This window comes from Aythya fuligula, chromosome 19 (genome assembly GCF_009819795.1).
Source record: "Aythya fuligula isolate bAytFul2 chromosome 19, bAytFul2.pri, whole genome shotgun sequence".
Lineage (NCBI taxonomy): Eukaryota > Metazoa > Chordata > Aves > Anseriformes > Anatidae > Aythya > Aythya fuligula.
The window spans coordinates 11,535,336-11,561,720 of NC_045577.1; the positions used below are offsets into that span (position 1 = coordinate 11,535,336).

The 26,385-nt window shown below is 53.7% G+C and overlaps 2 protein-coding genes across 2 annotated transcripts in view; both read left to right on the forward strand.

Annotated features, from left to right (window-relative positions):
* Positions 1-6,395: 6,395 nt before the first annotated feature.
* Positions 6,396-7,412, forward strand: LOC116497044 (olfactory receptor 2A25-like). The gene has a single exon (XM_032200540.1). It carries the CDS (start codon positions 6,396-6,398, stop codon positions 7,410-7,412), a length of 1,017 nt encoding a protein of 338 aa, XP_032056431.1.
* A 9,838-nt stretch (positions 7,413-17,250) lies between these two features.
* NPDC1 (neural proliferation, differentiation and control 1) overlaps positions 17,251-26,385 on the forward strand; it is a 30,302-nt gene continuing 21,167 nt past the window's right edge. Inside the window, exon 1 of the mRNA XM_032200386.1 lies at positions 17,251-17,350. Within this exon, the coding sequence (XP_032056277.1) occupies positions 17,269-17,350 (82 nt within the window). The 5' untranslated portion in view covers positions 17,251-17,268. The remainder of the gene's footprint in view (positions 17,351-26,385) is intronic.

A 26,385-nucleotide genomic window follows, 5' to 3' on the forward strand; every position in this document is an offset into this window, starting at 1 on the left:
TCTTGGTTGCAAAAGTGAGGAAAACAAGTGAGTGAAAAAAGTGAGGAAAACTGACGTGTTCCCAGACTCAAGCTCTTGCTCCCAGGTGTCTCTGAATCAACTGGGCTGCATAGCCTACAGCACTACCCCAGCTGCGCAACAGGACCACCCCTCTGAGAGCCTGCAGCTACTGGGACGTTCAGACAGCTTCAGACCTGCCTCCAGGCCCAGCCTCTGGAGGGCTGGGGCTGCCTCATGGGGGTGCCCTCAGTTGACACTGACCACAGGACTCTGTTGTCTTCACTCGCAGTGTGCTTCCCTGCTCCCACAACATCCTAAAGGGAATGGCTCAAGGGGCTGTGCATGTGCAATTACGGACTCTGCTGTAACGGGGGATCTTTTCCCATGTGCCTCCAAGGGGTATATTGAATTCACCCTGGCATCCCAAACCACTTTTGCTACCATACACACCTGGCGTGAAGAGAAGAAGCATCTTCTCAAGGTAAGCTGTACAGGCACTGGGTCCTCACATGTCCCCAGCTGATGGGGGGAGGGGGGACTGCTCAAGGGCAGGACAGCTGTAGGGTCAAGGAGGGCCAGCATTCACCCCATGCAGAGCCCTGCAAGGCCAGCTCTGCTTTGCTCTGTCGCCCTCTCCCAGGACTGGAAGATGCAGGCCCTTTCAGTGCTGCTCATGGCCCAGTGGTTTGTTGAGTGCCCAGGGGCCTGGGACACGTCTCAAAGTTCACACCGCTGCAGCTCTCCTGCTCACAGCACCAGGCGAGCCCTGCCCCTCCTGCAAACACGGCTCTGCCTGGGAGCAGACGTGTCACTTGCTCGTGCCGCAGTGCGTGCTGTCTGCTCCCAGTCTTGACATGATGTAGCTTTGCAAACCCAGCAAGACCATAGGGTTGGTGTGTGCTCCACAAAGAGCAGCACTGATCAGCTTCTATATTGAGCTCACTTGTCTTGTATTAGATTTGATTGGAAATCAAAAGGTATGTAATTAACAGAAAGGCAAACAGACACTTCCAGTGACTGGCTGATCATCCAGTTAATGGCTATTAGATCAGCAAACTTAATTGCAAACCCCTACAGTTACTGGAAAATGAAACGAAGGTGCCACTTATATCCCAACTAGTGCCAGAGAAGCCAAGCTGCTTTGTGGTGATCCTCTGGGGAGACCGGAGGCCTGGGTATGCTCCCAGGTGTGGAGGGGCAGAGGGCCGTGGTATGCAGGGAGAGAGTTGGGGGTTTCTGGTCTTTGTGCTAACTTCCAGGCACGTAGTTTTCTACCTCCACTTCAATAAACTGACACTAAAGGCTCTGTGGACATCTACTTACAGTCACAGCATGTTTATTTTAGGTAAAAGGAAAAGATCTCATTGGTGACAAACATTTAGGAACCAAAACTCCTCCTGTATTTACGCTGGTATGTAATCACTGTGGGGTCTAAACCGTATGAGAAGGCACCACATGGCACCTTGACTCCTTGTCCAAATCTTGGTGCATTAGAACTAAGGATGTGGTTCCCAAGTACAAATCATTTTTGAAATTGGGTTTAAGCTGTTAGCTGACACAGGCTTGTCCGTGCCAGGCCCACCCACAGCAGCATGCTCTAGCGAATGGCTCTGCTCCCCCATGCAGCAGTTGCCTCCCTGCTGGGCTTTGCAGCTCCAGGCTGACCGCATCGCAACATGTGCTCCCCAGGGGCTCTTCCTTCTGCAGGCATAGTGCCATGGCAGAACAGCTCCCTCTTCCTCAAGCGGGCTCCCTATGCACCACCTGGCAAGGTCTCACTAACATATCTCAGCATCACTATTTTCGCACATAGACTGGAAAGCTTTCCTCCTGTCCCCACAGCCAGTTTGGTTTCCCCTGCCACACTCATGATTTGTCATTATCCTGGGCTGGCCAGATTGCTGGGTGTCCTGCTGATATCCCTGTGGGCCAGCACACTGCTCCACAGTCACAAAGCTCCTGTGCCCAGCTAGTTCTCATCGGCAACTCCCAGCTCATGGCTTCCCATTTCCCAGCACATCGCAATGCACGGTGCTCTGCTCTGGAACAACTTCAGTGGGGCCAGCATGTCCCCCCCAGGTCTCCCAGGAGCTTCCCCACTGCTCCTTGCCCCTTCACCCTTGCTCTTCTCAAGGTTAACATGGGATTTTAGACATCTTTTTTCTGAGATCCAGGAAAGTGATAGTTGTGCCATTCCCACTGCTGGAGAAACCAAGTGTCTAACAAGGGATGGACAGACGGGTTTTTGGGTACAACCTTCCCTTGGAAGCCTGGGTTACATTTTACTCTAACTTCAACTTTTATTTCCTCTAAAACCTTGAAAATGTCCAGTGCTGGATTCTTATTCTCCTATCAGATGTAGCTCTCCTCACAAAGATGCTTTGCATACTCACTGAAGGAGAAGCGGCATTAATTCTTCCTAAATTCAGGTGCAGCCACATTACCTTCCTGCAGCCCCACTGATATTCAACAAACCTCTGAGGACCTTCCTCTCTGCTTGCTGCTGCTGTCCCCATACCTTCATGTTGTCACTTGCAACCCCACTTTTGCCATAAATCGTCTTCCTGGAAAACTGTGTTTGAGTGATTCTGGGTCTGGGTGAACTGAGAAGTGCCATAGGGCTGCCTTTCCTTCAAATATATGGCTGAAGCACGTATATTAATCTCATAAGGCTGCACACCATTTTCATGGTCTCCCTGCACTCATTCGTCTTTCACTGTAGAGTTTTCTTGTTGCGTTTTGAGGTCTTTTCTTTGCTTGCAGACTTTCCACTCATTCCAAATGTCCTCCTCAGTGCAGATACATTGCTTGCTTGCTAGAATCACAAAATCACAGAATGACTGAGGTTGGAAGGGACCTCTGAAGGCCAGCTGGTCCAACACCCCTGCTCTACCAGCCACTCAGGTACCAGAACCCCATCAGTTCACTTCATGCTGTGATGTGGTAAAAACATGTGAGATGACATATCCAGGGGTGTGCCCTGATCAGCAGTGTGCCCTGGCAGCCAGGAGGGCCAACCGTATCCTGGGGTGCATCAAGCACGGCATTGCTAGTCAGTTGAGGGAGGTGATTGTCCCGCTTTACTCTGCACTGGTGTGGCCTCACCTCGAGTACTGTGTGCAGTTCTGGGCACCACAGTACAAAAAGGATGTAAAACTGTTGGAGAGTGTCCAGAGGAGGGTGACGAAGATGTGAAGGGCCTAGAGGGGAAGACGTATGAGGAGTGGCTGAGGTCACTGGGCCTGTTCAGCCTGGAGAAGAGGAGGCTGAGGGGAGACCTCATCAAGGTCTACAACTTCCTCGTGAGGGGGAGTGGAGGGGCAGGCGCCAACCTATTCTCCTTAATCACCAGTGATAGGACCCACAGCAATGGTGTCAAGCTGAGGCAGGGGAAGTTTAGGCTTGACATCAGGAAGAGGTTCTTCACAGACAGGGTGGTCGCACACTGGAACAGGCTCCCCAGGGAAGTAGTCACTGCACCAAGCCTGTTGGAATTTAAGAAGCGTTTGGACTGTGCACTTAGTCACATGGTCTAAACTTTTGGGTAGACCTGTGTGGTGCCAGGAGTTGGACTTGATGATCCTTATGGGTCCCTTCCAGCTTGGGATATTCTACGATTCTAGGGTTTCTGGAATGGTCGTTATAGTCAAGACTGTGATTTACAGCCTCCCCTCTCCAAGGAGTTATTCTTCCTGGCAGAATTTCTCTCTTGTGGCTTTGTTCTTGCCCCAGTCTGGTTGAGGGATCTGTCAGGGCAGACCTTCCTTTCCCTTCTTCCCAAGGTGATTTGGACCCAGGAAGATGTTTTGATGGTGCCTTTCAATGTGTTGTGCTGTGTTACCCATCCTCCTCATCTCACTTTCTTGCACTCTCCTCCTGCATCCTCTATTGTCTGCTCTGGTTACACCAACTGTTTCACTGACCTCCAGGAATATCTGTTGTCATGGGGTGTTCCATGTAGCAGTTTGAGCTGCTCCATACCAGCTTTGCCTGAAGCCACAACCATTTGTATTATTTCCTATGGATCATCTGCTCTTCCTGAGCTAGAAGAGACCAGCCTTTTGTTTGGCTGTACCATTTTCCCACCTGCTCTTATCATAGAATCATTAAAGTTGGAAAAGCCTTCCAAGATCATCTGGTTCAACCATCACCCTACTACCAATGTCACCCACTACAGCAGGTCCCTAAGCACCATGTCCAACCTTTCCTTAAACACGCCTTGGGACGGTGATGCCACCACCTCCCTGGGCAACCCATTCCAATGTGTAACCACTCCTTCAGAGAAGAAATATCTCCTAATTTCCAAACTGAACCTCCCTTGGTGCAACTTGAGACCATTCCCTCTAGTCCTATCACTGGTTACCTGTGAGAAGAGGCTGACCTCCAGATCACCTTCCTTTCAGGTAGTTGCAGAGAGCAAAAAGATCTCCCCGAGCCTCCTCTTCTCCAGACAGAACACCCACAGTTCCCTCAGCCGCTCCTTACAGGACTTGTGTTCCAGGCCCTTCACTAGCTTCATAGCCCTTCTCTGGACATGTTTCTGGGTCTCAACGTCCTTTGTGTTGTGAGGGGCCCAAAACTGAACACAGCACTCGAGGTACAGCCTTACCAGAGCAGAGTACAGGGGATGATCACTCCCCTGGTCCTGCTGGCTGCACTATTCCTAATACAAGCCAGAATGAGGTTGGTCAGGCAGGTCCTTTCATGAACACAAGCTACTTATCCCTACAGCTGCTTCCCTTTCCTCTGTCTCTGCTTTCTGCCCTTGTTTAACAGCACATACCACACAAAGCATGGAGAGTACATGCCTTTCTTCAGCCACCAGTCCCTTTGTGGTTCAAAGCCTGATATGTCATTTCTCCCAGCCTGGATCCCTGACAGATTCTCCCCTCCTGATGCATCACCTCCTTGCATTAGGAGGAGCATGTACATGGAAGCTCCCAGTTGCTCAAGTGCTCCAGCCTTGCCTGTGGGACCAAACCTTGGGCTGTCTGCACCTCCCTCCCTCCCAAAGTACACATCCAGCCCATTTGCAGGGTACCAGGACAAACGTACAGCCAGTCCCTGAATCTCCACATTGTGGAGCTCATCCCCATCATTGTGGGGATGTCCTTGTTGCCTTTTGCAGAGAACTTGCAATGTTGTTTGATGGAGCTCAAGTCTTCTCAGCCTGGTACCCACCTCTTCCTCGCTCCTGGAAGATGCTCCCACACTTCCCTCTGCAACAACCTGGTGACTGCCCTGTCAGCCCCAGCAGTGACAAACTGCCTCTTGCAAGTTTGAGCATAAATCACTGATTGTCTCCTTCCTGCTCTTCCTAAGAATTCAGTAGTTTTAGGTTTGCACTCAATATCTTATGTATCCCTGAACTCCAGTTTCTCATTAGATTCAGAGTCTTTCCCTTTTCCTGCAGGCTGGTGCCTCTGCTTTTGCTTGCCACCCTTGAACTACTTGAACAACACAATCACCTTCAGATGCCTTTCTGGTCCTGTGATCTCTCAAAATTCCCTCCCTACAATGCTTTCTCAAGGTGCTCATGAGACTACAGTGCCGTATTTGCAATCAGACACTGTCTTTGTAACTTTTAAAGGTGGTTTGGTTTTGATTTGAGGTTTTTGTTTGTTTGTTTTGTTTTGTTTTTCCAGCAGAAGGATGAGATGTGCTTCCACAGTCTATGGTCTTTCTATGTTTTCATTAACAATGTAAACACACCTTGCTGCTATGAAGGGCAGCAATAGTTCAGCAAGGCAGAGTCGAACCTGCCATGTTTTTGGGGATATTTAGACCACACTCCAGGTACAGCCCAGGAAACCTGAAGGGGAGAGAGGGACTGCTCCTGTTTGTTCTCATTTAACAGTTCCTGGGATCCTTATGGACTACAGTGGTGATGTCCCTGCTCTCAGGTGTTCTTCAGGTGATGCAGAGTTTTGGCCCGTTCATCACCAGGTCCTGCCCCAGCTCAGACAGAGGCACAGGGAAGTGGTTTTGCTGTGCCATGGGCTCTTCAAACAAGTACCTGAAGAGCTAGAACCATTTCAGCCAGGTCTGTCAGGTTTCTACCAGAGTCCCCTGGCAGCACTGGGCCAGAGTTGCCCCCATGCCAGCTGAAACAGCTACGGGGCAGTGGGAACATGGGCATGGCTGTGCAGGTGTGGGCTCCTGCAGGGTTGGCTTGAGGATTGAACCCCCCTGGGCTGAAACTCATCACCTGCCCCAATAGACATTTCCCATCCCAGAGCCCCTGGAGCATGATGTGAGTTGCGAGGGTTGCCAGAGGCTGTGTCATGGCTTCAGCCCACAACACAACAGAGCAGAAGGCTGGAGACATCCCACGGCAGGGGTGAGTGCTCACCCTGCTTCCACCTGTCCTTCATGTCCTCCTGCTCTCCCTGTAGATGAGTTCCGAATCCCTGCAGGGGGGAAATCTCAGCAGCCCCACCTCATTCCTTCTCTTGGGGTTTTCCAGTACCTACAACGCACAGGTGGCCCTCTGCCTGGGTTTCTTGCTCATTTACCTGGTGACTCTGCTGGGGAACCTGCTCATAATGAACCTCGTCTGGCTGGATGCTCACCTGCACTCCCCCATGTATTACTTCCTGGGCCACCTCTCCTTCCTGGATATCTGCTACTCCTCTGTCACACTCCCTAAGATCCTCAAGGATTCCTTCTCATCACAGAAGACCATTTCCTTTGTGGGCTGCATCACACAGATCTACTTCTTCCTTAGCTTTGGAGGCTCTGAGTGTGTGCTCCTGGCTGCCATGGCCTACGATCGGTACCTGGCCATCTGCCGCCCCCTTCACTATGCAGTGTTCATGAGCAAGAAGATTTGCCACTGTTTAGTGGCTGTTTCATGGCTGAGTGGCTCCTTCTCGTCTCTGATACAGGCCTTTCTCACAGCCCACTTACACTTCTGTGGGTCCAAAGTGATCAATCACTTGTTCTGTGAGATACCCTTCTTGCTGAATGTGTCCTGCAGTCCTAATGCTCGCTTCAACAAGGCCGTCCTGTACGCTTTGGCTGGGACTATTGCCATGGGCTCTTTCCTCCTTACTCTCGTATCGTATGTTCACATCCTCTGGGCTGTCCTCCAGAAGGGAGCAGGGGGGCAGAAGGCCTTTGCCACCTGCACCTCCCACCTGACTGTTGTGTTCCTGTTCTTTGGTGCTGGGGCCATTGCCTATCTGCTGCCTCACTCCAGCACCTCCAAGGAGATGGGTAAGGTCCTCGCCCTGCTGTACGCCATCATAACCCCCATGTTGAATCCCATCATTTACAGCTTGAGAAATAATGAAGTGCAAGGGGCCATCAGAAAAGCCCTGCACAGAGTGTTGTCACAGAGATCCACCAAGGACACAGGCAGGGCTGCAGAACAGCCTCTGCCTTCACCATGCATGGAGCACGGCTGTTGATGACCCAAGATGATGAGGGACAGTGGGGCTCTCTTGGACCAGTGGCAAGCAGAAGGGAGACCTCTGGAGATGTGAATAGACCAGGAGGGGATTCCATAAAACCATTAGGTCTTGGTCACAGTTCTCCCCAAAAAAATAATTCTGTGAACTTTTTTCCTAAGAAATAGGTATTGTCCAGGTCAAGAAGCAGTACTGAACCTCCACAAAATGCCTTTGTTGTGACGGTGCCCTTGGTTATCCTTGTTTTTGTTGTTGTTGTTTGTTTGATTGTTTGTTTGCTTTGTTTTGTTTGTTTGTTTGTTTTAATCATTTATCTGCACCGAGGTTTTGTCAGGCTTCCTGGAAAGAGCTTTTATTCCTAAGCAAAGCTCTTTCTGAGGTGAAACACTGCAAAGTGCAGCAGTAATGCCCTGCTGTAAGCATCTCCTGCTAAGTGGTGGATAATCTTGTCTGGGCTAGACTTGCAGACACTGCAGAGCCGGATGTCTTTCTCTTAATGCAATAAAATATGTATAAGTAGGAAAACCATTGTCAGGGGATTGATCTTTGTAGTTTCAGGAATCAAAGCCAATCCTGGGAACAGACATCTGCTTCCGCATGCAAAATGGTGGTGACAAAGCAGGAGTGTAGGTGGCACCTGAACATGCCTGGGAGAGCAGATTATTCTGATTCATGATGTGCTTTCAGGAAGAGTGCACAGGGCTCTTGGCACCACACAGAGCTGAGAAGGCATTGCCTGGTGGCCACAAATAAAGGGATGTGGAAGAACACCATGACCGTATCTCACTGTGTGCAAGAAGATACGCCTACAGGCACAGTGAAACATCCTCACATCCTTCTTGGACCTCAGTCAAATGCTGGGCTGTGATTTCTTTTCAAGCTTCTGTAAGGCTCCCATTTAGCAGAAATTATGGGAAAAAATGGTTTCCTGTGACTGGAAGCAACCCCTCCTCTGGTGGAACCAAGAGTTTCCCAGTCAGAACCCAGTGTGCTTTATCCAGCTTAGGCAAGGATGTGACACACCCTCCCCAGAGCACACCATCAAGGGAGAGCTAATTTGGGAATCCAGTTTGCAGGACAGATACAAACTTGGCTGCTCCTTTGCCAATAAAAGAGGAATTGCATATTCCTTCTCACCCACGGTCCCCAGGACACGTGAGCCAGATATCCACCCCTTGCTACTGATGCTGAAACCCAGGAGGGTTCAGTTTCACAATTGTTCCTGCCAGTTACAGCTATTTTCATATTTGGCCAAGTATGCATCTCTTGAGGTGACAGACAGGGAAAAGACAATGAAGAACCCATGGGGCAGGGAAGGGTCATGCACCACAAGTCCTAAGTGTGCTCTATGTTTGGCCAGTGTCTGCTACAAAAGATAAATATATTTCCCTTTTATCATACTTATTTATTTGGGAAAAATCTCTGCTTTCTCTGTAACAATGGTCTCCAAAGTGGAGTGTGTGCACTCCAGGGGTGTGCAAGACAATGCATTGGGGTAAAGGAAGAAAATATTTTTTGTACCACTAATAAATAAAATATTTTAATACTGTTTTAAAACATCATCTTTATCTCATCCTTTCTTAATTTCCATTTTTCTATATATTCTATAATGTACAGTAGTAATACATGTATGTAATTTGTAAATAACTATATTTATATTGGAGGTATGTGCTCAAAAGCTTTTTAGTACGAGGGGTGTATGATTAAAAAAGTGTGGAGATCACTGCTCTGGAACAACAGATCTGAGCAAAAATAGTCTGGGGGAGTGGAGATTTACCCGCAGCAAAGGAAGATTTAGGGATGTAGTCAGGATGACATATGCAAACCAGACAAGTTGAAGCCCATGGGACTAGGTGGAATGCACCCAAGGGTGCCGAAAGTGCCTTTTGGGGCTCTGCATGACTCTGCAGAGCTTCCTGCTTTGGTCCTGCAGACACTGTCAGCGGCAGGGAATTCCTCCCCACTTCTCCCTGCCCCTGGCGGCAGAGCTGAGTGTATCGCTCTGTGCCAGACCTAGCAGGAACACACTGTTCGGGTGCAGGCAAAAGCAAACACAGTGCCAGCTGAGGCCACGGCTGCCGATGTTATCTGTGCAATGTCTTCAGCCGTCATGCGTGTGGCCAGAGACGGGTTTGCTTGCTGCCTCTGAGGAGCTGTGCAAGCATAAAAGCTTGGAGGTCCCCATGGAGCACAACGTCCTCACAGGTGTGCTGCATGGGTGCCAGGTTGTGCTTGGCAAGAGGCCAGCTCTGAAGATGAAGGTCATGTTCCTGCTCTTGGAGCTGATGCTTCTGTCAGTGCTGCAGGCCCAGGCAAAAATCCCTCATAAGGAATATTTTGATTCAGAGAAGGTAATGACATTTGAGGGAATTTTCTCATGGTGGAAGATGGGGAAGCTGCCTTGCTTGGATACAGCCTTCGTAAGGGAGCAGAGATCAGACAAAGCCCACCTGCACATTTCTGTGAGGACCCCAGCTCCTGCTGGGAGTCAGAGTCCCTCAGGCTTTCTGGCATTTAAAATCATAACATCTGGGTGCTTAAGCACCCTCATGGGGCAGTCAGATGGCTAGTGAGTATTACTGAGTACCTGGGTTTGTCCAAGTGGATTTTGCATCTGGTTAGCTCTTTATGACAGACCACTGCTCTGCATTGCAGAAGAAATGCTTTTCTACCCCATCAGCAGCCTAAGCTGAGGAGGCTTTAGGGGCTTCCTGCTCTATCCCTGAATCTCCCATTGTTTTCTGTATTAATGAGTGTAGAGCTATTCTCTCTAGCTTGCTGGGAAGTGGCATACCATTGCCATAGCTTCCCACTCCAGCTGGATCGAGGACTTCAAGAGAAATGCGAAGATGGCTGTGAGCACTGTAAAACCACAACAGAATGGTGAAATAATCATCACAACTTTAATTTCTGGGTAAGCTGCACTGCAAAATCTCATTTGCTATGGCTTTCACCATGGGCTTCTTTCCTTTTTGCTCTGAAAAAGCCTCTCAGTTAGCTCTTGAGTTCTTCAAAAAACATAGGAAGAACTGCATAGGTCCCCTGGGGGAGGTCATTGCTTCCTGACATGGTAACACGTGTGCTGTTTGCGTGCATGGAGCAGAGTTTCCAAGAGCTGGCCTCCATCCTCCAGCTTTGAACAGTGATTAACTAAAAGTAGAAAAATACAGTGGACATGGAAACATCTGCCATGTGGCTGGAGACTACAGAGATGAGACCAGAGGGGCTACTGTGCTATGTGCCCATGCAGGAGATGTCCAACATCTGCTCCTGCTGCTGACTCAGACTTAAAGTACAGCCTAGTCTTGCAAAAATGGAGCAAGGAACTGTGCAAGTAAACCCTCTGGCCTGGTGGGGGAGATTTGCTCCTTCTAGCTGCAGGTGGAGCCAAAGAATCAGTGCATCCATGGGTGTTTGTAAAGCACCTCTAACTGAACAGTGTGAGCAAAGATTTAGGATTATTGTCTTTTCTCCACTACCAGGCTGTGTAGGGGATTGGAGAAGTGTCATTAAATCAAAGAAAATTTAAACATTTTTCTATTTAATCTATCTTTACCAGTGCAAGATTGTCTTCACTTGTCATTCTGTGTGCCTAAAAAGAGAGGCCAAATTCAACCAAGCTTCTTCCCAGTGGAGAAGAATGATGTGGCTTCACATGCTTTAAAATTAATTTCTTCTTTTCTTTAGCACTAACTAGAGGGTGCCACACAGCCCACATTACCTCTTCAGTCAGCCCAAAAAAAAATCAGATTGATAAACCTCTTCCTCCTAGAAAGGTGTCCAGTCTTGGTTGGATGATGAGGGATGAAAATCATAACATTTTCTTGACAGCTTCTGCCCAGCCACCCCTGACATGGTTAGGTGTGCCTTGTCTCTGAGTGGAATTGTCTCAGCTCAAGCCCCAGCTGCATCTTCCTGCCTCTCCCTGCAGCTACTTGGGCTAGAGCAACCAAATGACCTCTTGAGCCACTTTTTGAGGAGACCAAAGGAAATGTGGTGGAGCTGCTCCAGCTAAAGGGGCACTGGGAAAGCTGAGGGGATTGCATGCCATAAGCCAGAGTCTGATGGTCTTTGCTTGCTCCCCAGCCCTGAAGGATGTGAGCAGAGGATGATGGTCCTAAAAAAAAATGATCAACCTAGTCAACACACAAACTCCTGTAAGTACCAGGGGAGCACAATGGCAGAGGTGGGAGATCTGTTCCTGACCCAGCAGCAGGGTTTAAGTCATCCCCAGGACAGGAACCCTCTGTGGCACTGACATCAAGTTGGGCTATTGCCCCCCATGCAGGCAATAATATGTACCACCGCAGAGCAGACCAGCAGGAGCTAGGGATTCCCTGTCACAAAGCATAGGATGATTCTGGCATAGACCCCATAGCCAAGGGACGTCCCTTAATGGAGATGCTGTGATGCCTTCCCCTCTCCCCAGGCAAGCCCAGCCCTCACTGTGGGCTGGTGCCACTCAGCAGACCCCCAGCACACCTCTGCCACGCAGCCTGGCCCTGATCCCGTGCCCAGCTCACCTGTCACCACCAAGCCACGGAGCTGCTGTGGCCTGGCAGTGGTTCTGGGAGATGCCCTGATCCCAGAGTGATGGGAAAGGGCCCTGGGCTGTCTGCACCAGGCCTCCTGGGTGACCTGTGAACACCTCCATCTCCCCTGTCCCAGAGCCCAGCCCCGCACACCTCCAGCTCTCCAGCTCTCTCCACTGATCATGCTAGGGTTGGGGTTTAAGGGTCCTTTTTCTGTACCATACAATGGAGCCACATTACCAGGTGTCCCAGAAGAGATTAATCTGGGGAGAGGTTGTTCAGGAGCATCCTCAGAGAGGGCCCTAACCTCCTTCCAGCAAGAGATTGGGTGCAGTGCTTGGGGGCCCCAGACTCTCTCGTGGTGCAATGTAGTGCCACAAGGGCCCACTGGAGGGGTGAGAGCTTGCAGAGATTGGATGTTGAAAGTACTCTTTCTTCTCAGGACTAAAAAAATGACTTTCTTCAGGCTTTTCTGGGTTTAGGAGCTCTGATGATGGTCTTGAGGAAAGAAGTGGCACTTCTCACAACCACGGTAAGAACTGTTGACTCTTGGTGGATGCAGCCCTGGCTGGTCCCAGGGCCACGGGAACACCCTGAGATGGAGGCAGCCCGGCTGAGAGCTGGACACCACCACGTCCCACAGCCAGAGAGTGGAACAGGCAGTACTGGGGATGAGGCTGGTGTGATGGGGATCCCATGCTGTGCCAGCAAGCAGGTGCAGGGAGCCTCCCTGGAGGCAGAATCACAGAATCACAGAATCACAGAATTTTCTAGGTTGGAAGAGACCTCAAGGTCATCGAGTCCAACCTCCAACCTAACGCTAACAGCCCTCCACTAAACCATATCCCTAAGCTCTACATCTAAGCGTCTTTTGAAGACTTCCAGGGATGGTGACTCCACCACTTCCCTGGGCAGCCTGTTCCAATGCCTCACAACCCTTTCAGTGATGAAGTTCTTCCTAACATCTAACCTAAAACTCCCCTGGCTCAACTTAAGCCCATTCCCCCTCGTCCTGTCACCAGGCACGTGGGAGAACAGGCCAACCCCCACCTCGCTACAGCCTCCCTTGAGGTACCTAAAAAGAGCGATAAGGTCACCCCTGAGCCTCCTCTTCTCCAGGCTGAACAAGCCCAGCTCCCTCAGCCGCTCCTCGTAGGACTTGTTCTCGAGGCCCCTCACCAGCTTCGTCGCCCTTCTCTGCACCCGCTCAAGCACCTCGATGTCCTTCTTGTAGCGAGGGGCCCAAAACTGAACACAGTACTCGAGGTGCGGCCTCACCAGAGCTGAGTACAGGGGGACGATCACCTCCGTAGCCCTGCTGGTCACGCTGTTCCTGATACAAGCCAGGATGCTGTTGGCCTTCTTGGCCACCTGAGCACACTGCTGGCTCATATCCAGCCGACTATCCACCATCACTCCCAGGTCCTTCTCTGCCTGGCAGCTTTCCAACCATTCCTCTCCCAGTCTGTAGCTCTGCTTGGGGTTATTGCGCCCCAGGTGCAGGACCCGGCACTTGGCCTTGTTGAACTTCATGCAGTTGACCTCAGCCCATCGGTGCAGCCTATCCAGATCCTCCTGCAGAGCTTTCCTACCCTCAAGCAGATCGACACACAGCTCAGCAAAGCCTGTGGCAGTTGGAGCCATGCAGGCTGGGAGTGGTGCTAGCTTCAGGAACAGGATACGGCAGGGAGTGCATAAGGGGTGTACAAGTGTGCTGGAGAGGGTTACAGCAGAGGGTAGGGGGTGCAGAGGAGGGGTACAGGTGTATAGGGTGGAGAAGCTTGGGTGTGGGAGGCAGAGGGAGTGCAAGATGGAGCTGAGGCAGGCAAGATGTGTGAGAAGCTGCACACAGCCTTGCATGGCAACTTCTGGAACCCCGGCAGCCCTGGGCATGGGGATGCTCAGCCTGTGCCCAATGGGATGCAATGCCCAGAGCTCACCCCTCCCTATCCCACACCTAATGCGTCCCTCCATGGCTCACAGTCCTCTCCCATCTCCCTGCCTCCTGCAAGGGGGCATGGAGCTCTCTCCTTGCCAGCTCTGTATCCCTCTGCTTTCTCCTGCAGAGGATGATGTCCCCAGCTGCAGGCTGCTAGATACGGACTACAGCAACCACATCCTCCTCCTCAGTGACCGCGAGTACCAGGGGCGGATCATCTCAGTGTTGTTTCTCTACAGTAAGTCTTGGAGAAAGCAAGAGCTGGGGAGGCAAGGGGTGCATGGGGCAGACCCTTCAGTAAGTGGGATGGGAACTGCAGGAGAGTTTTCACCTGGTCACTCTGGGGATGTCTGGACTGTCTGCTCTGGCACAAACACGGCACCCAGATGTGCCTCTCTATGCCTGGAAGGAGGAGGGCTTGGACAGTTTTGGCCAGGCTGCAGCCACCACTCTGTCCTCTGCAGGTAGGGATGCTGAAGCGAAACCCCACATGTTAAAGAAATTCAGAGACACCATGAGCCAGATGGGGCTTTCTGAGGAGCAGATGATTGTACTGCCCAAGACCGGTAAGAGCAAGAGGCAGACCTGACCCCACATTCTCCCTGCCCAGTGGGGTCCTGTGCACTTGGCTCTTGCACACAGCAGCATTGAAGTGGGGGTGTGGGATGGGGGAAGGTGGCACCTCCCCACAGCTGTTTCACTGCAGACCACTGATAGCTATGGCTCACACAGTGCAGAATGGGTCAAGAAGGGTGGTGGTGCCCTGGAATGCTCCATGCACTGAGCTGGGGCAGGTGCAGCCCTTGCAGGCAGTACACAGGGTGTGAGGCAGAAACAATGCGATAAACTGGGGTCTGCAGGAGATTTTAGCTTGTGCATCCCTCCGTACATCTGCTGAGCAGCTCTCCTCTGTGCCACGTTACTCCTCGGTTTTCTCTGTGGGAAAGGAGTGGGGCCTCATTCCTTGTTTTCTTTCCAGAAGAGTGCACCCTGCCATCAGAGTAGGTGACTTAGAGCTCCAACCATCCCATCCTGTTGCTGGGTGAGCCCCAGTGTCCTCCTGCCCACCCACCCTGAGCTGGGAGCACAGCCAGTCCCAGCACAACTATGCACAATCAGCTCAAAACTGACCCCAGACCAAAAGCTCCTGGGGAAAGACTTAGCACCATATAAAAGCTGGAAAATACAATTTTCTTTTTTTTTTTTTCTTTTTTTTTTTTTAAGCTTTTAGCCAAATAAATTGTAAGATCTGAAATTCAGCAATAGCAATGGATGTGGCCTCAATCTGAGTTTTGAGAAGCTGGGAACTAGCAGCTGCTTGCAATGGGACAAGCCCTTGGAGCTGGGGCCGCCTCGGTGCTAGGAGTCTGCCTCTCGCAAGCAGCAAGCACTGCTCCATAGACTGGGAACAGAACCAGGGCATCACAGGGCAGTTCCAGTTCGGGCAGGAACAGACCTTTGGGGGTCTGCAGTCCAACCACTTGCCACAACAGGGCCAGCCATGGGGTCAGCCCAGGTTCAGGCTTTCACCCCACAGGGTCTTGCAACCCCCTGAGGTTGGGTTCAGCCTCAGCAGCTCATTCTTCTCCCCCAAGGGAGCATCACTTTCAGGCCCCTCCCGGGGCAGGGGCAGTAGGGGGAGAGGGGGAGGGGCTGAGGAGGGCTCTCAGTCTGCAGGGGAGCAGTTGTGCTACCATCCCTGCTCGGCCCCCACAAACCACTCTCCTGAAGTGCTATGTCTGCAGAGCAGCCTGTGCATTCCCCTGTTTGGGGCTGCCCTGACCCCAGCACTCCCATGCTTGGCTGGGCACTTGCTGGGTTTACTTCTGGACAAAGCCATTGCCTGATCTCAGCCATTTGGCAGTGGTGACTTTTCCATGTCCTGGCCCCTGTTTTTGCTGCCACGCTGCAGACTCATGGCCCAGATCAGCTTTGTAACTGCAGCCCTGGTCCCTGTGCTCCTCACACCACCAGCACCTCATCCCCTCCCATCCCATGACCTCAGCGGCTCCCGGTTAGTTGGTGACTCCATCCCCTGCTCTCTAACCCCACCGGAGAAGTGCTGCCTCTTGCGGTCCCTGCTGTACCAGTCTGGGAGTGCTCCCACAGCTGCCCTGAAGACCCCATCTCAGACCTCTTCAGATCAGACCCAAAACACCCTGCTGCAGGGAAAGGGAACAAGGTTGAGATAATAGCAAATGAACTGGTGGAGCCTCCGGTGGGTGCAAGAGCATCTGTCATTAAGGGTAGCTGTCACTCACCAGATGTTTCTTGGCCTGCAACTCCTCAGGCTTAGTCCTACATAGTGCTAAATGTTTGAAATATAGAAATTAGGAGACTCCAATTAACCAAGTCACATAAGCAGGAAGCAGGGCCTCTTCCTTCCTTCATGCAAAGAGAGGGGAAAACAGCAGTAGTCAGAGAGTTCCAGAGTCCTGTGTAGGAGTAAGGCGCTGGGAGGACATGGCAGGGCCAGGTCAGTTTTGGAGCACAGGGACCTGCCCAGTTCTGTGGGCAAGGGGATCCCAACTGGACCCTGCTGTGGAGATGGCTCTGTCACGCACCTGGGGAACACCAGTCCTGGCATGCAGCCAGGGGCACTGGCTCTGGCAATGCATGGAACAGGGCAGGGGAGGCACCTGGGGGGAGCTGGCAGGGTCTTCACCTGAGTCTGAGCTTGGCCTCTCTGTCCCTTGGTGACAGGGACAATGCAGGGCAGAAGCAGGGACTTGGCTCCCTCTGAGCACCAGGCAGCCCTTCTGTGCTGTGCAGGTGACAGGGCACTGGCACAGGCTGCCCAGGGAGGTTGTGGAATGTCTGAAATGGATTGGACACGGTCCTGGCACCTTGCTCTGGGAGGCCCTTCTGGGGCACAGGTTGGACCAGAGGATCCCGGAGGTGCCTTCCAGCCTCAGCCATGCTGTGATTCTGTTATCCCCATGCACGGGATCTCACAACCCCTTGCCCCCCTTTCATGTGGTTTCTGAGGGGCCAGGGCAGGAACTTAATCCCAACACCCGCTGCTTTTGCCTCAGCTCTGCTCCCGGGTTCGGCTCCCGGCACGCTGCGAGCACGGCATCTCTCCGCCCCACACGCCTTCTCTTTCTGCGTGCGGACCGCATTTCTGACCACAAGATTTGATGTGACCGAGGGGCCCGACCCCGGCAGGCCGCTCCACGAGCCGCAGAGCGCCCGCCCGGGCCGCGCCGCTCCGAGCCCCGCGGCCGCCGTCCGCTGAGCGGCGCGGCCCGGCCGAGCCCGGCGGCGGGCGTTACGGAGCCAGCACCGCCCCGCGGGGGGGGGGGGGGACACCGCCCCGCCCCGCCCCGCCGAGCCCGGCGCCACCGCCCGCAGCCCCGCGGCCCCGCGCCCGCGCCGCTGGAGGATGGTGGCGGCCCGCCGCGGAGCGCTGCTGCTGCTGCTGTTCGCCGCCCTCGGGGCCTGCCGCCCGCGCGCCGCCCGCGCCGGTGAGTGCGCGCCGCGGCCTGGCTGCGTGTCCGCGTCCGCGTCCGTGTCCGCGTCGCCTCGGGGCTCCGCGCTGCGCGTGCCCCGGGGGCCCAGGGCCTGCGCCTGCCCCCTCCCCGGGGACCCGGCCGTCGGCTTCGTCCCCCTTTCCCCGGGGGCCTGGCACCCGCGGAGGAGCGGTGCTCCCCCCGCCGGGGCGGGCCCTGGGACGGGGCACGGGTTGTGCCCCCCCCCCACCCCCCCCCCGAGGGGCAGCGGCGGACGGGAGGCAGCGGGCGGTGCGAAGCCGGGGCGGGGAGCCAGCAGCCCGCAGGTGCCGCCGGGCCTCTCGCAGTCCTGGGGTGGACGAGCTATGAAACCCACTGGGCCGGGGTCGAAACGCCTCGTGAGGCTGCTGTCTGCTTCCCAGGGTGCCACGGACCTGGGCTCCGCCGTGCCTGGCTTGGAAACCTCGGTGGCCTGAAGCCATGGGTGCACGGCTGAGAGATGTGCACTTCACCCGGGGTGTGCTGGGCTGCAGCAGGGATGCCTTGGGAGCGGTGGAGCTGACAAAGGGTCAGGGGTTCCCAGCGTCCTCCTGCAGGGTTCCCATGTTAGGTGCATAGCGATGGACCGTGCCTTCCCGAGGTGTGAGAATGAGATGGAAAATGTCCCTTGGTCTCCTCCATGGTGTCCTGCAGGGTCTTGTTTCTCCCACTGTTGCCCTGAAGCACAGCCAGCCCAAGGACAGGGTGAATTCAGCCACTTGTTCCCCACTACCTCTGCTCCCTCATTCTTGGCTGAGCTGCTGCAGGCACTGGGCAAGCCCAGGTGTGGGGATGGGGCTCAGCAAGGGGAGCACAGCACATCACATTTCCTGCTGGGTTTTTGGGTACCTCCGGCAAGGCCCTGACAGCTGGTACCTTTGATGCAGGCTGTGCCCTGAGGCCAGAGGTGCCCGCAGGTGTGGGGACTGTTCCCAGACTGGCAACAGAAACTGAACTGTGTGGGGCCAAGCAGAGCATGAGGGAGCTGGGAAGACACTGTGCTGTTGCTGTGGTGGAGTGTCTTTATTGAAAAAAGAAACAAACAAATAAAGCTGCTCTAATGACTGAGCCATCTTACTGAGCTGTCATGGGGATGCGTCAGTCCAGGCACAGAGAAGTCGCCTGCCTGCCCTCTGCTACACCAACAGCACAGGAGCTTGCTGTTTACTCACCTGGCAGAAGAACCACTCTCCTCAAGAAGCACCACCACTCTGCAGGGCTGACATACTGACAGGAGGCATTTCTGATTTTCTACAGGGGAAGAAAAAATGCATAGCTTTCATTTCCCTCACAGCAGCTCTGCATTTGGCCTTCTTTCTATTTTCTTAAGGGGGCTTTGCTTTGTTTTGGAGTTTCATTTGGCACGTCTCCCTGAACAACATGCATCTTCGTGGGGTTTGATGTGTGCAGGTCCAGCCCTTGGCACATACCTTGTCCCTCGCTCTGTGCCCACTGCTGGGCTGTGCAGGGCTGCCATGGGCAGGACCCCGAGCCGGTGGTGTCCCTGTCCCTGTGTGTGGGACAGAGTGTCTCTCTTGGCAGGTGCTTTCTGCCTCGCCGGTTGCAGAAAGCACTCGGGTGCTTGGAGCCAGGCCTTGCCTCCTTGCTCCCAGCATTGTTCATGGGCAGGCACTGTTCTTGCTGGCAACGGGGTGGATGCTGGCAGGAGTGCAGCATGGGCTGGTGCCGGCATGACCCCACTGGGCTCCCACCGGCCCTCTGGGAGGTGCAATTTTTGAAAATCTCCCAGTGGTTCAAAACATGCAGACCTTTCTGTGCTGGGGTGGCTGTAAGCAGGCCCTCTGTGTGGTTGCTGCATGCATGGCATTTCCACACGTGGAGGCCAGGGCTGGGTGCAGCCCCGTATCACCCTGCAGGGGTATCACAGTTAGCAGAGCCACCTGGGGACCATGATGCATGCTGCAGAAGGAGGAATGAGGTCTGGGTGGCTCTGCAGATGTTCTGGTCAGACACCAGTGATCTGGCATAATCTGCTGGCTCTGAATTTAAGACCATTACAAAGCCATGGTGGTTCATCTGAGACTGCAGGCTTCAAGGCAGCAGCTTCACCCTCCCGAGGTATCCTCCAAGGAACACTTCCTGGGGCAGGCCAGGCGTGCTGGCAGAGCCATGCAGGTGGGGGACCTCTCAAGGGGGCTGCTCTGGTGTCATCTGTGCAGTTTCCCCTCCCATCCCTGCCCCGTCAGAGGGCAGCTTCCCTGAGATGAGGTGAGTGCAGGCTGAGAGGAGTTGTCAGCTGGGCTGTTGTACTCTCTCAGCACAAGTGGGTGTAATTTGGGGGGCACTACTCAAGCTCTTATTTTCTGCTCAGGCCTGAGCTGAGTGCATTGTGCTCAGGCTGGGCAGGTGTGCCAGTGGTGCCCTGTGTTAGCTCTGGGCTGTGGCTGCCTGCCCTTGCCAGTGCTGCAGGGAGGGTGTGTGCCTTGGCCAGACGCAGGTGCCTGCCATGAGGTTTCTCCACAGCAGTGCAGCAGCTTTGCAGCATGGTGTCCTCAGACTCAGCCTGAAGCTCTGCTGGTTTTTGGCTTTCCCCCAAGCAAAAGCTAGGGATAGTTTCTTTGCACTATTTCCAATAATGTCATTTTACAGCCTGGAAATGCTGACAGCAGCATCCCACTGCCAGGATGCCAGCTTTGCATGGCACCCAGCAACTGGGAGGTCAGGATGTGGGCACGCAGCAAGAGCTCTGGGTTAGTTTCTTCTTCTGGAGCAGCCTTGGAGAGCGCCTCTACCCTGCCCTGTCCTGTCCCCTCTGCTGGTCCTGTCCCCTGCTTGCCGTGGGGGAGGTTACAGCTGATTGGTGTCCAGCTGGGGACTCTGTGGGCGCTGCTGCCTTCTTCCTCAAGCGCAGCTGGGAAGGGGAAGCGTTGGCTGTTTCTTTCCGTTATTAAATTTCCCCTCTTGGGAGGATTGGGTAAAGCTCTGCTTGCTCTGGAAATGTCTGCGAGGTGGGGATGGCAGGGCCCAGCAGCATCTCCTGCTCCATGCCATGTGGGTGGTGCCAGACCCTGTCAAGGAGAGAGCCAGGGGAAGGTCCAGGACCGTCACACCTGTGTCCCCCGGCTCTGCAGCTTCAAGATTGCTGCTTCAGGCAGAGGCTGACATCTCCCCAGACTTTTCTGCCTCCTGCACTGTGACCAAAAGGCCTCTGCAGTAGATGGCGTCTCACAGGACACAGATGGCATGTGGCGCAGTTACATCCTTGTCTTGCTGAGGGCCTGTTCTGAGATGAGGCAGCAGCTGGCTTTGGAGGTGGTACAGCCAGTACTCTTTTGTTTTGCTTTTTTTTTTTTTTTTTTTTCTGTGTCTCTTTATCCAGTGTGCACAGCTTCTAGCAGAAATGCTTGTGCTGCCTCACCTAGTTTTCTGGCTCCATTTCCTGGAGCATTAGTAAGATTAAGACTTCTCACCCCTTCTTGAGAAATTTGTTTGCCAGAATTGATCTATTAATACTATAAACAAAAAGATTTTCCAGATCAGATGGCAGGAGAGAACCTCTTTTCAATAAGACCAAAAAAACAGCCCTGCTGCTGCAGCCAGCAGCTTGCATCAGAGATGCCCAAAGAAGCTGTTAAGCAAAGCATGAGTGGTCGTTTCGGGTCCAAGTGACCCATTTGGCCCAACATTCCTGGGAGGATGCGTGTGACTTGCAAGCTCCTTGTTCCCTTTCCTCCTGGTGCCACCTCTGTGGGGTTGGAGGTGAGAGCACAAACATGGTTACTGATAGCAGCTTCCCAGCTCTGTGGTGGTGCAGGGAGCTCTCAAGGTCTCGTGCTGTACAAAACAAGGCAGGAGTTATCTGCCTGGCTCTTTGCCCTGTGAAGCCTTCATGGCTCACCACACAGTAGGCTTGTCAGTTGCTCGGCTTTTAATTTGTCTGCTTTGCAATTACCCTGGTGGGGAGGGAGCTGCCGTGGGGTCAGGGCACAGAAGGCTGCTGGCCTAGGGGACTGTCCTCCTTGTGCCTGTGGAGAAGTGCCAAGGAGCTGGGCACTTGCAGGCTTCCCCAAGGGCTGTGGGATCAGCTGATCCTGAACAATGAAACTGGGGGCATGCAGAAGGTGGGCTGTAGCCTGTGCCCAGTTCTGCACCCATCACTGTCTCCTCACTCCTTGCAAGTGACGGTTCTGTCTTGGAGAGCTTCTCAGGAGCTTGCACAGTGGGTGAGCAAGGCGTGGTCTCTGAGCCCCCACATCATGCAGGTCCCTGCGTTGCTGTGTCTGGCAGCTGGGTTCATTTGCAGAGAGCAGAGGCTTTCAGGTTTCCCTGCTTTTTCTTGAGATGCAGAGAAGTTCATCTGAGTCATCTTGGTCATGGTGGTCAATTATCCCACTTGGCGGTGAGGAGCTCTATGCCTGTACTGTGGATGGCACTTCAACTGAAAACCTGGTATGACTGGGGACTGCTGACCATCCCTGTGGTGTGCAGCCACCCCATTGTGGTTAACCCCCCTAGGCTGAGCATTGAGACATCTTCTGCCACACAGTGGTGCAGCCCAGTAGTTCATGTGTGTCTTCATGTGTCCCTGGGAGCTGGGGTGCTCAGTTTGCTCCTACTGTGAGAAATGACTCCTCCTGGGTTGCCCAGGCATGGTAGCAAAGGGGGAGCAGGAACTGAGGTGCTCAGGCACCCTAAGGGTTCTGTGGATTGATGCCTGCTCTGGGGAGCATTGTTGGGCAAAGGTCTGCAGGCATGGGGAGGGGGAATGGGTGGGAAGACGCCCCTGATCTACGTGATGCCCCCAGTCACTGCAATTCCTGATGCAGCCAGCTCCCTTCACTGCCAAGGCAGAGGTCTGAGAGGGCTTTATGGAAGAGATGCCGTGACTCTCCTGCTCCCTTTTTGGCTTCCACGCAGCGCAGGCAAATACCACCCTTGTGAGACCTGGTCTCCTGCCATGAAAAAGGAGGCAAAACGCTGCAGAGACCACATGTCTCTTTGGAGGCAGGAAGGAGCATGAGGACAAGCTGCGCTGGGGTTGTCCTGTGAGCACCACACTCTGGTGCTCACACTGGTCCCAGTCCCTGCTCCAGAAGTTGCTTTGTCATCTCCTGTTGCTGTAGCTGAGGGGACCCTCATAGTGTGTCTTCCTGGACATGATGTTTGCACTGGGGCCATGCAGGGAAATGCCTCTTAAATGTGCAACTTCGCCAAGTGCTGTCCCAAAGGGCCAGTCAGGGCCCCACGGGTGCTGCTCCCAGCCAGTCTGCAGGGCAGTGGGACCTTGGCACTGGGGACTCACAGCCCTGCGCACTCCTCAGCATTCTGCCAGGGCACCCTGGGGCTGGGCTGGGCAGGGCAAAGCCCCAGCCATTGGGGCAGAAGCACTGGGTGCCTTCAGCTCCCTGCTCTGGACCTGGGTTTAGCTTTTGGGGTCTGTGGGCAGCCTTGATGGCTTGGTTTCAGTGTGCTGCTCTTTGGGAGCAAGACCCTGGCATAATCCCACGGCTGCTCTGCTGGAGGAGGCTGCTGGTGCTGCTGAGGCCCCTGCTGAGCTGATTCCCCCTCTCCGCGAGTCTCTTCAGCACAAACACAAAGATGAGTTTGAGACATTTGCCTGAAACTGCCTTTCTGGGCCATCAGAGTATTAAGGGACATAATCGGCTTATGTCTGCTCCATGCTTATGGCATGGCAGGGGCACTGGGGACAGGAGGGGGCACAGGGTGGGACGGGTGATGGGGACAGGAAGGGCAGCCCTTCCCCAAGCATGAGGCTCTTGGTCACTGACCACAGGAACTGCATCAGTCCTCTGCTGAGCATTAATTACAGGAGTATGCACGTGGTGTCCCAGTGCTTCATTCCCACGATGGGCTCTGGGGCTGGTCCCTGATCCCTGACCAGTTCAGGTGCTCCTCAGGGTCACTGCTGCCTGGACCCACTTGCACCAGGGCACAGCCCCAGCACTGGTGCCACCAACGGGGCATTTGTCTCTCATGTCCTTGCTCTCTGAGGGCACTGCTCCCTATCTGCCTGGCCTCAGGACCACATCACCTCTCCCAGCAATGCCTGAGCCCAGTGTGGTTTTATCTACAACAGCTATTGCAAGGGTAATAAGAGCACTGAACAGAGGCAGCAAGCCTATAATTAGCCGTTTCATGAACTAAGGATAATTACAATTAGAGAAGAAACTGGCCGTTAAGTGCTTGGAGCGTTTGTAGTGGCCATTTCTGGGAGGGACAGCTGGGCTCACATTGCAGAGGGCAGCTCAGTGCCTGGCCCAGGCAGCGCTGCGTGCTCCGGGCACCCAGCCTGACAGGTGCGGGGCTAGAGCCGGGCACACCCTGGTCACCAGGCCATTGTTTGTTCGGGCCCATGTCAGGGAAGAAGCTCCAGGAGCTACTTTGCACACATGTGGGGCCGTTCTCTCTTCTGCAAAAGCAGAGCCTGGGGCCTTTGGAGATTCTGGGACAATGGATGTCAAAAAGCTTTGACAGTCCCTGATCAAATGTTTTGTTTCCTGTCTGAGGACTGCACGTGGGCTACTGGAGTATGTTGTGTTGTGTCCTGTTCCCACATGGGCATTTTCCATTTCCTTCCATTGTCTGCTTTGAATTCAAGGAAGAAAATGCAGCCAAGAGCAGGTAATATATAATGTCCTGCCCCTTCCCATCAGTGAAGCGCTGCGATCCCAGTTGCTCCATTTTGTGTCCAGCACAATGTAAGGCAGCAGCTGCCTGCCAGTGTGCCCAGTAGCGTGTTTCTGAGGCCTCTCCAATGCAGACAGGGCAGGCAAAGCCCTCGCTCAAGCAGCAGGAGGGAGGTTTGCTTTCTGCAGGCTGAGCCCCGCCAGCCCAGGCAGGTGACACACGGGTGACGTGCCAACAGGGAGCTTTTCTGGCAGCCAGCCCAGCCCAGCCCATCACGGTGCTCCTGACGTGCTCCTAAGCCTCAGTTTCCCTCCTGGGGGATGGAGGTGAACAAAGGGCAAAATGTAGGGAAGGTGGCCCTGGCCCTGTATGCAGGCAGCACCATGGGTGCTGACTGGACCTGGCCGAGGCTGGGGCATTTCTGCAGTCTGGGGCTGCTGGGGAGTGCTCCTCAGGGCTGACAGCTCTGGTGTGCTGTGGGGCAGTGGGAGGAGAAGCTCTGGTTTGAGCAGCTCATCATCTTGTGTCTGCCAGGGATTATTTCCAAGCCGCCTGCTAAGCCATCAGAGAGATAGGCCCCGGTAGTCTGCCAGTAATGTGACCCGGCGTGGGGCTGGCTGCCGGCAGCGCTAATTCTTGGCTTCCTGGCCGGAAATTAGGAGGTTTGCTTGAGCTGTCTGCCTCTCCTGGGGGATAAAAAACAAAGGAAATCTCCATGTGGTTCCTCTGCTGCTCTGACACTGTCTGCAGCACCTTGGAGTCCCAGGGTGCTGTGTTCCACAGGCAGACCCCGGACACGGCTGTGCCTCCTGCAGGGCCGGGGGCCAGGTCCAGCTCCTGCCCAGGTTGCAGGAAGCCCCCCTGTGTCCCCAGCCCCACAGGGCTAGCTCTTCTGCAGCTCTGTCACTACCTCACTGCGGGCTGAGTCAGAGTGGGTGCAGTCTGTGTGAAAGCTGAATAAGGGCAGGACAGGGTGACACGGGCCTTTCCGTTTGCCTTTCACCATGCGTGTCCAGTCGAGCGCTGGCATGGGTGGGCTCCCTGCCCAGGGTCCCATAAGGGTTGGTTTTGCTGCTACAGTACTATAGGACTTATGCCGCCTGTCCCCTGGGACCTGTTGATAACTGGTCATGTCACTGGTCCCATTTCTGCAGGGCTTCAGGGTCTGTAGGGAATGCTGAGGCCAGTGCCAGCATGTGGGTCAGACAGTGCGGGCAGGATGGACAGACCATCCCACACGCAGTGAAGCTGCCTATGCTGCTGCCTCCAAGCTGCCAGAGGGCGTTTTATCAGCAAAATCGTGCCTGATGCATCTTTACTAAAGGCTTCCAAATGTCTCCTGGAGGTGTGGAATGCAAGCAAGATGTGGGAGGGAAGCATCTGGCCTCAGTGGGCACAGTGGCGCTTAACCATGGCCCTGCTGCTCCTGGATTTATTAGAAACTGTGCTGGCACATCCAGTCAAAGCACGCTCCTGTGCACGATGTGCCTGCTCAGGGTGCCCTGAGCTGGAGGACAGTGGGAATGACAAACAGTGGGAATGACAGTGGGAATGACAAACTCCCAACCAACCCTGAATGTGTGTGGGATTTGCTTCTCCACCTGGATCCGTACAAGTCCATGGGTCTGGATGGGATTCATCCCAGGGTGCTTAAAGAGCTGGCTGACGTCATTGCAGGACCTCTCTCAATTATTTTTCAACAATCTTGGGAATCTGGAGAGGTCCCAGTAGACTGGAAGCTGGCAAATATTGTGCCAATTTTCAAGAAAGACTACCCTGGCAATTACAGGCCTGTCAGTCTCACGTCAGTGCCTGGTAAAATTATGGAGAACAAATGCATAACAAATTTGATTTCCTTTTATGATAAGATCACCCATCTAGTCGATCAAGGGAAAACAGCTGATGTGATCTTTTTGGACTTCAGCAAGGCTTTTGACACAGTTTCCCATAGGATCCTACTGGACAAAATGTCCAGCATACAGCTAAACAAAAACATCGTACAATGGGTGAGCAATTAGCTGACAGGTAGGGTTCAAAGGGTTGTGGTAAATGGAGCCACATCAGGCTGGTGGTCACTAGTGGGGTCCCTCAAGGTTCCATTTTAGGGCCAGCCCTCTTCAATGTTTTTATAAACAACATGGATGTAGGACTAGAAGGTGTTCTGAATAAATTTGCTGACAACACCAAACTTGGAGGAGTTGTGGACTTAGCTGAGGGTGGAAAGGCCTTGCAGAGAGACCTGGACAGATAGGAGAGCTGGGCAATCACCAACCGCATGAAGATTAACAAGAGCAAGTGCCGGGTCCTGCACCTGGGATGGGGCAACACCGGCTATACATACAGACTGGGCGACGAGACACTGGAGAGCAGCCCTGCAGAGAGGGGTCTGGGGGTTGTGGCTG

Excerpts from the sequence above, each read along its gene's own strand:
- LOC116497044 (XM_032200540.1), top strand. The coding sequence starts at position 6,396 with ATGAGTTCCGAATCCCTGCAGGGGGGAAATCTCAGCAGCCCCACCTCA.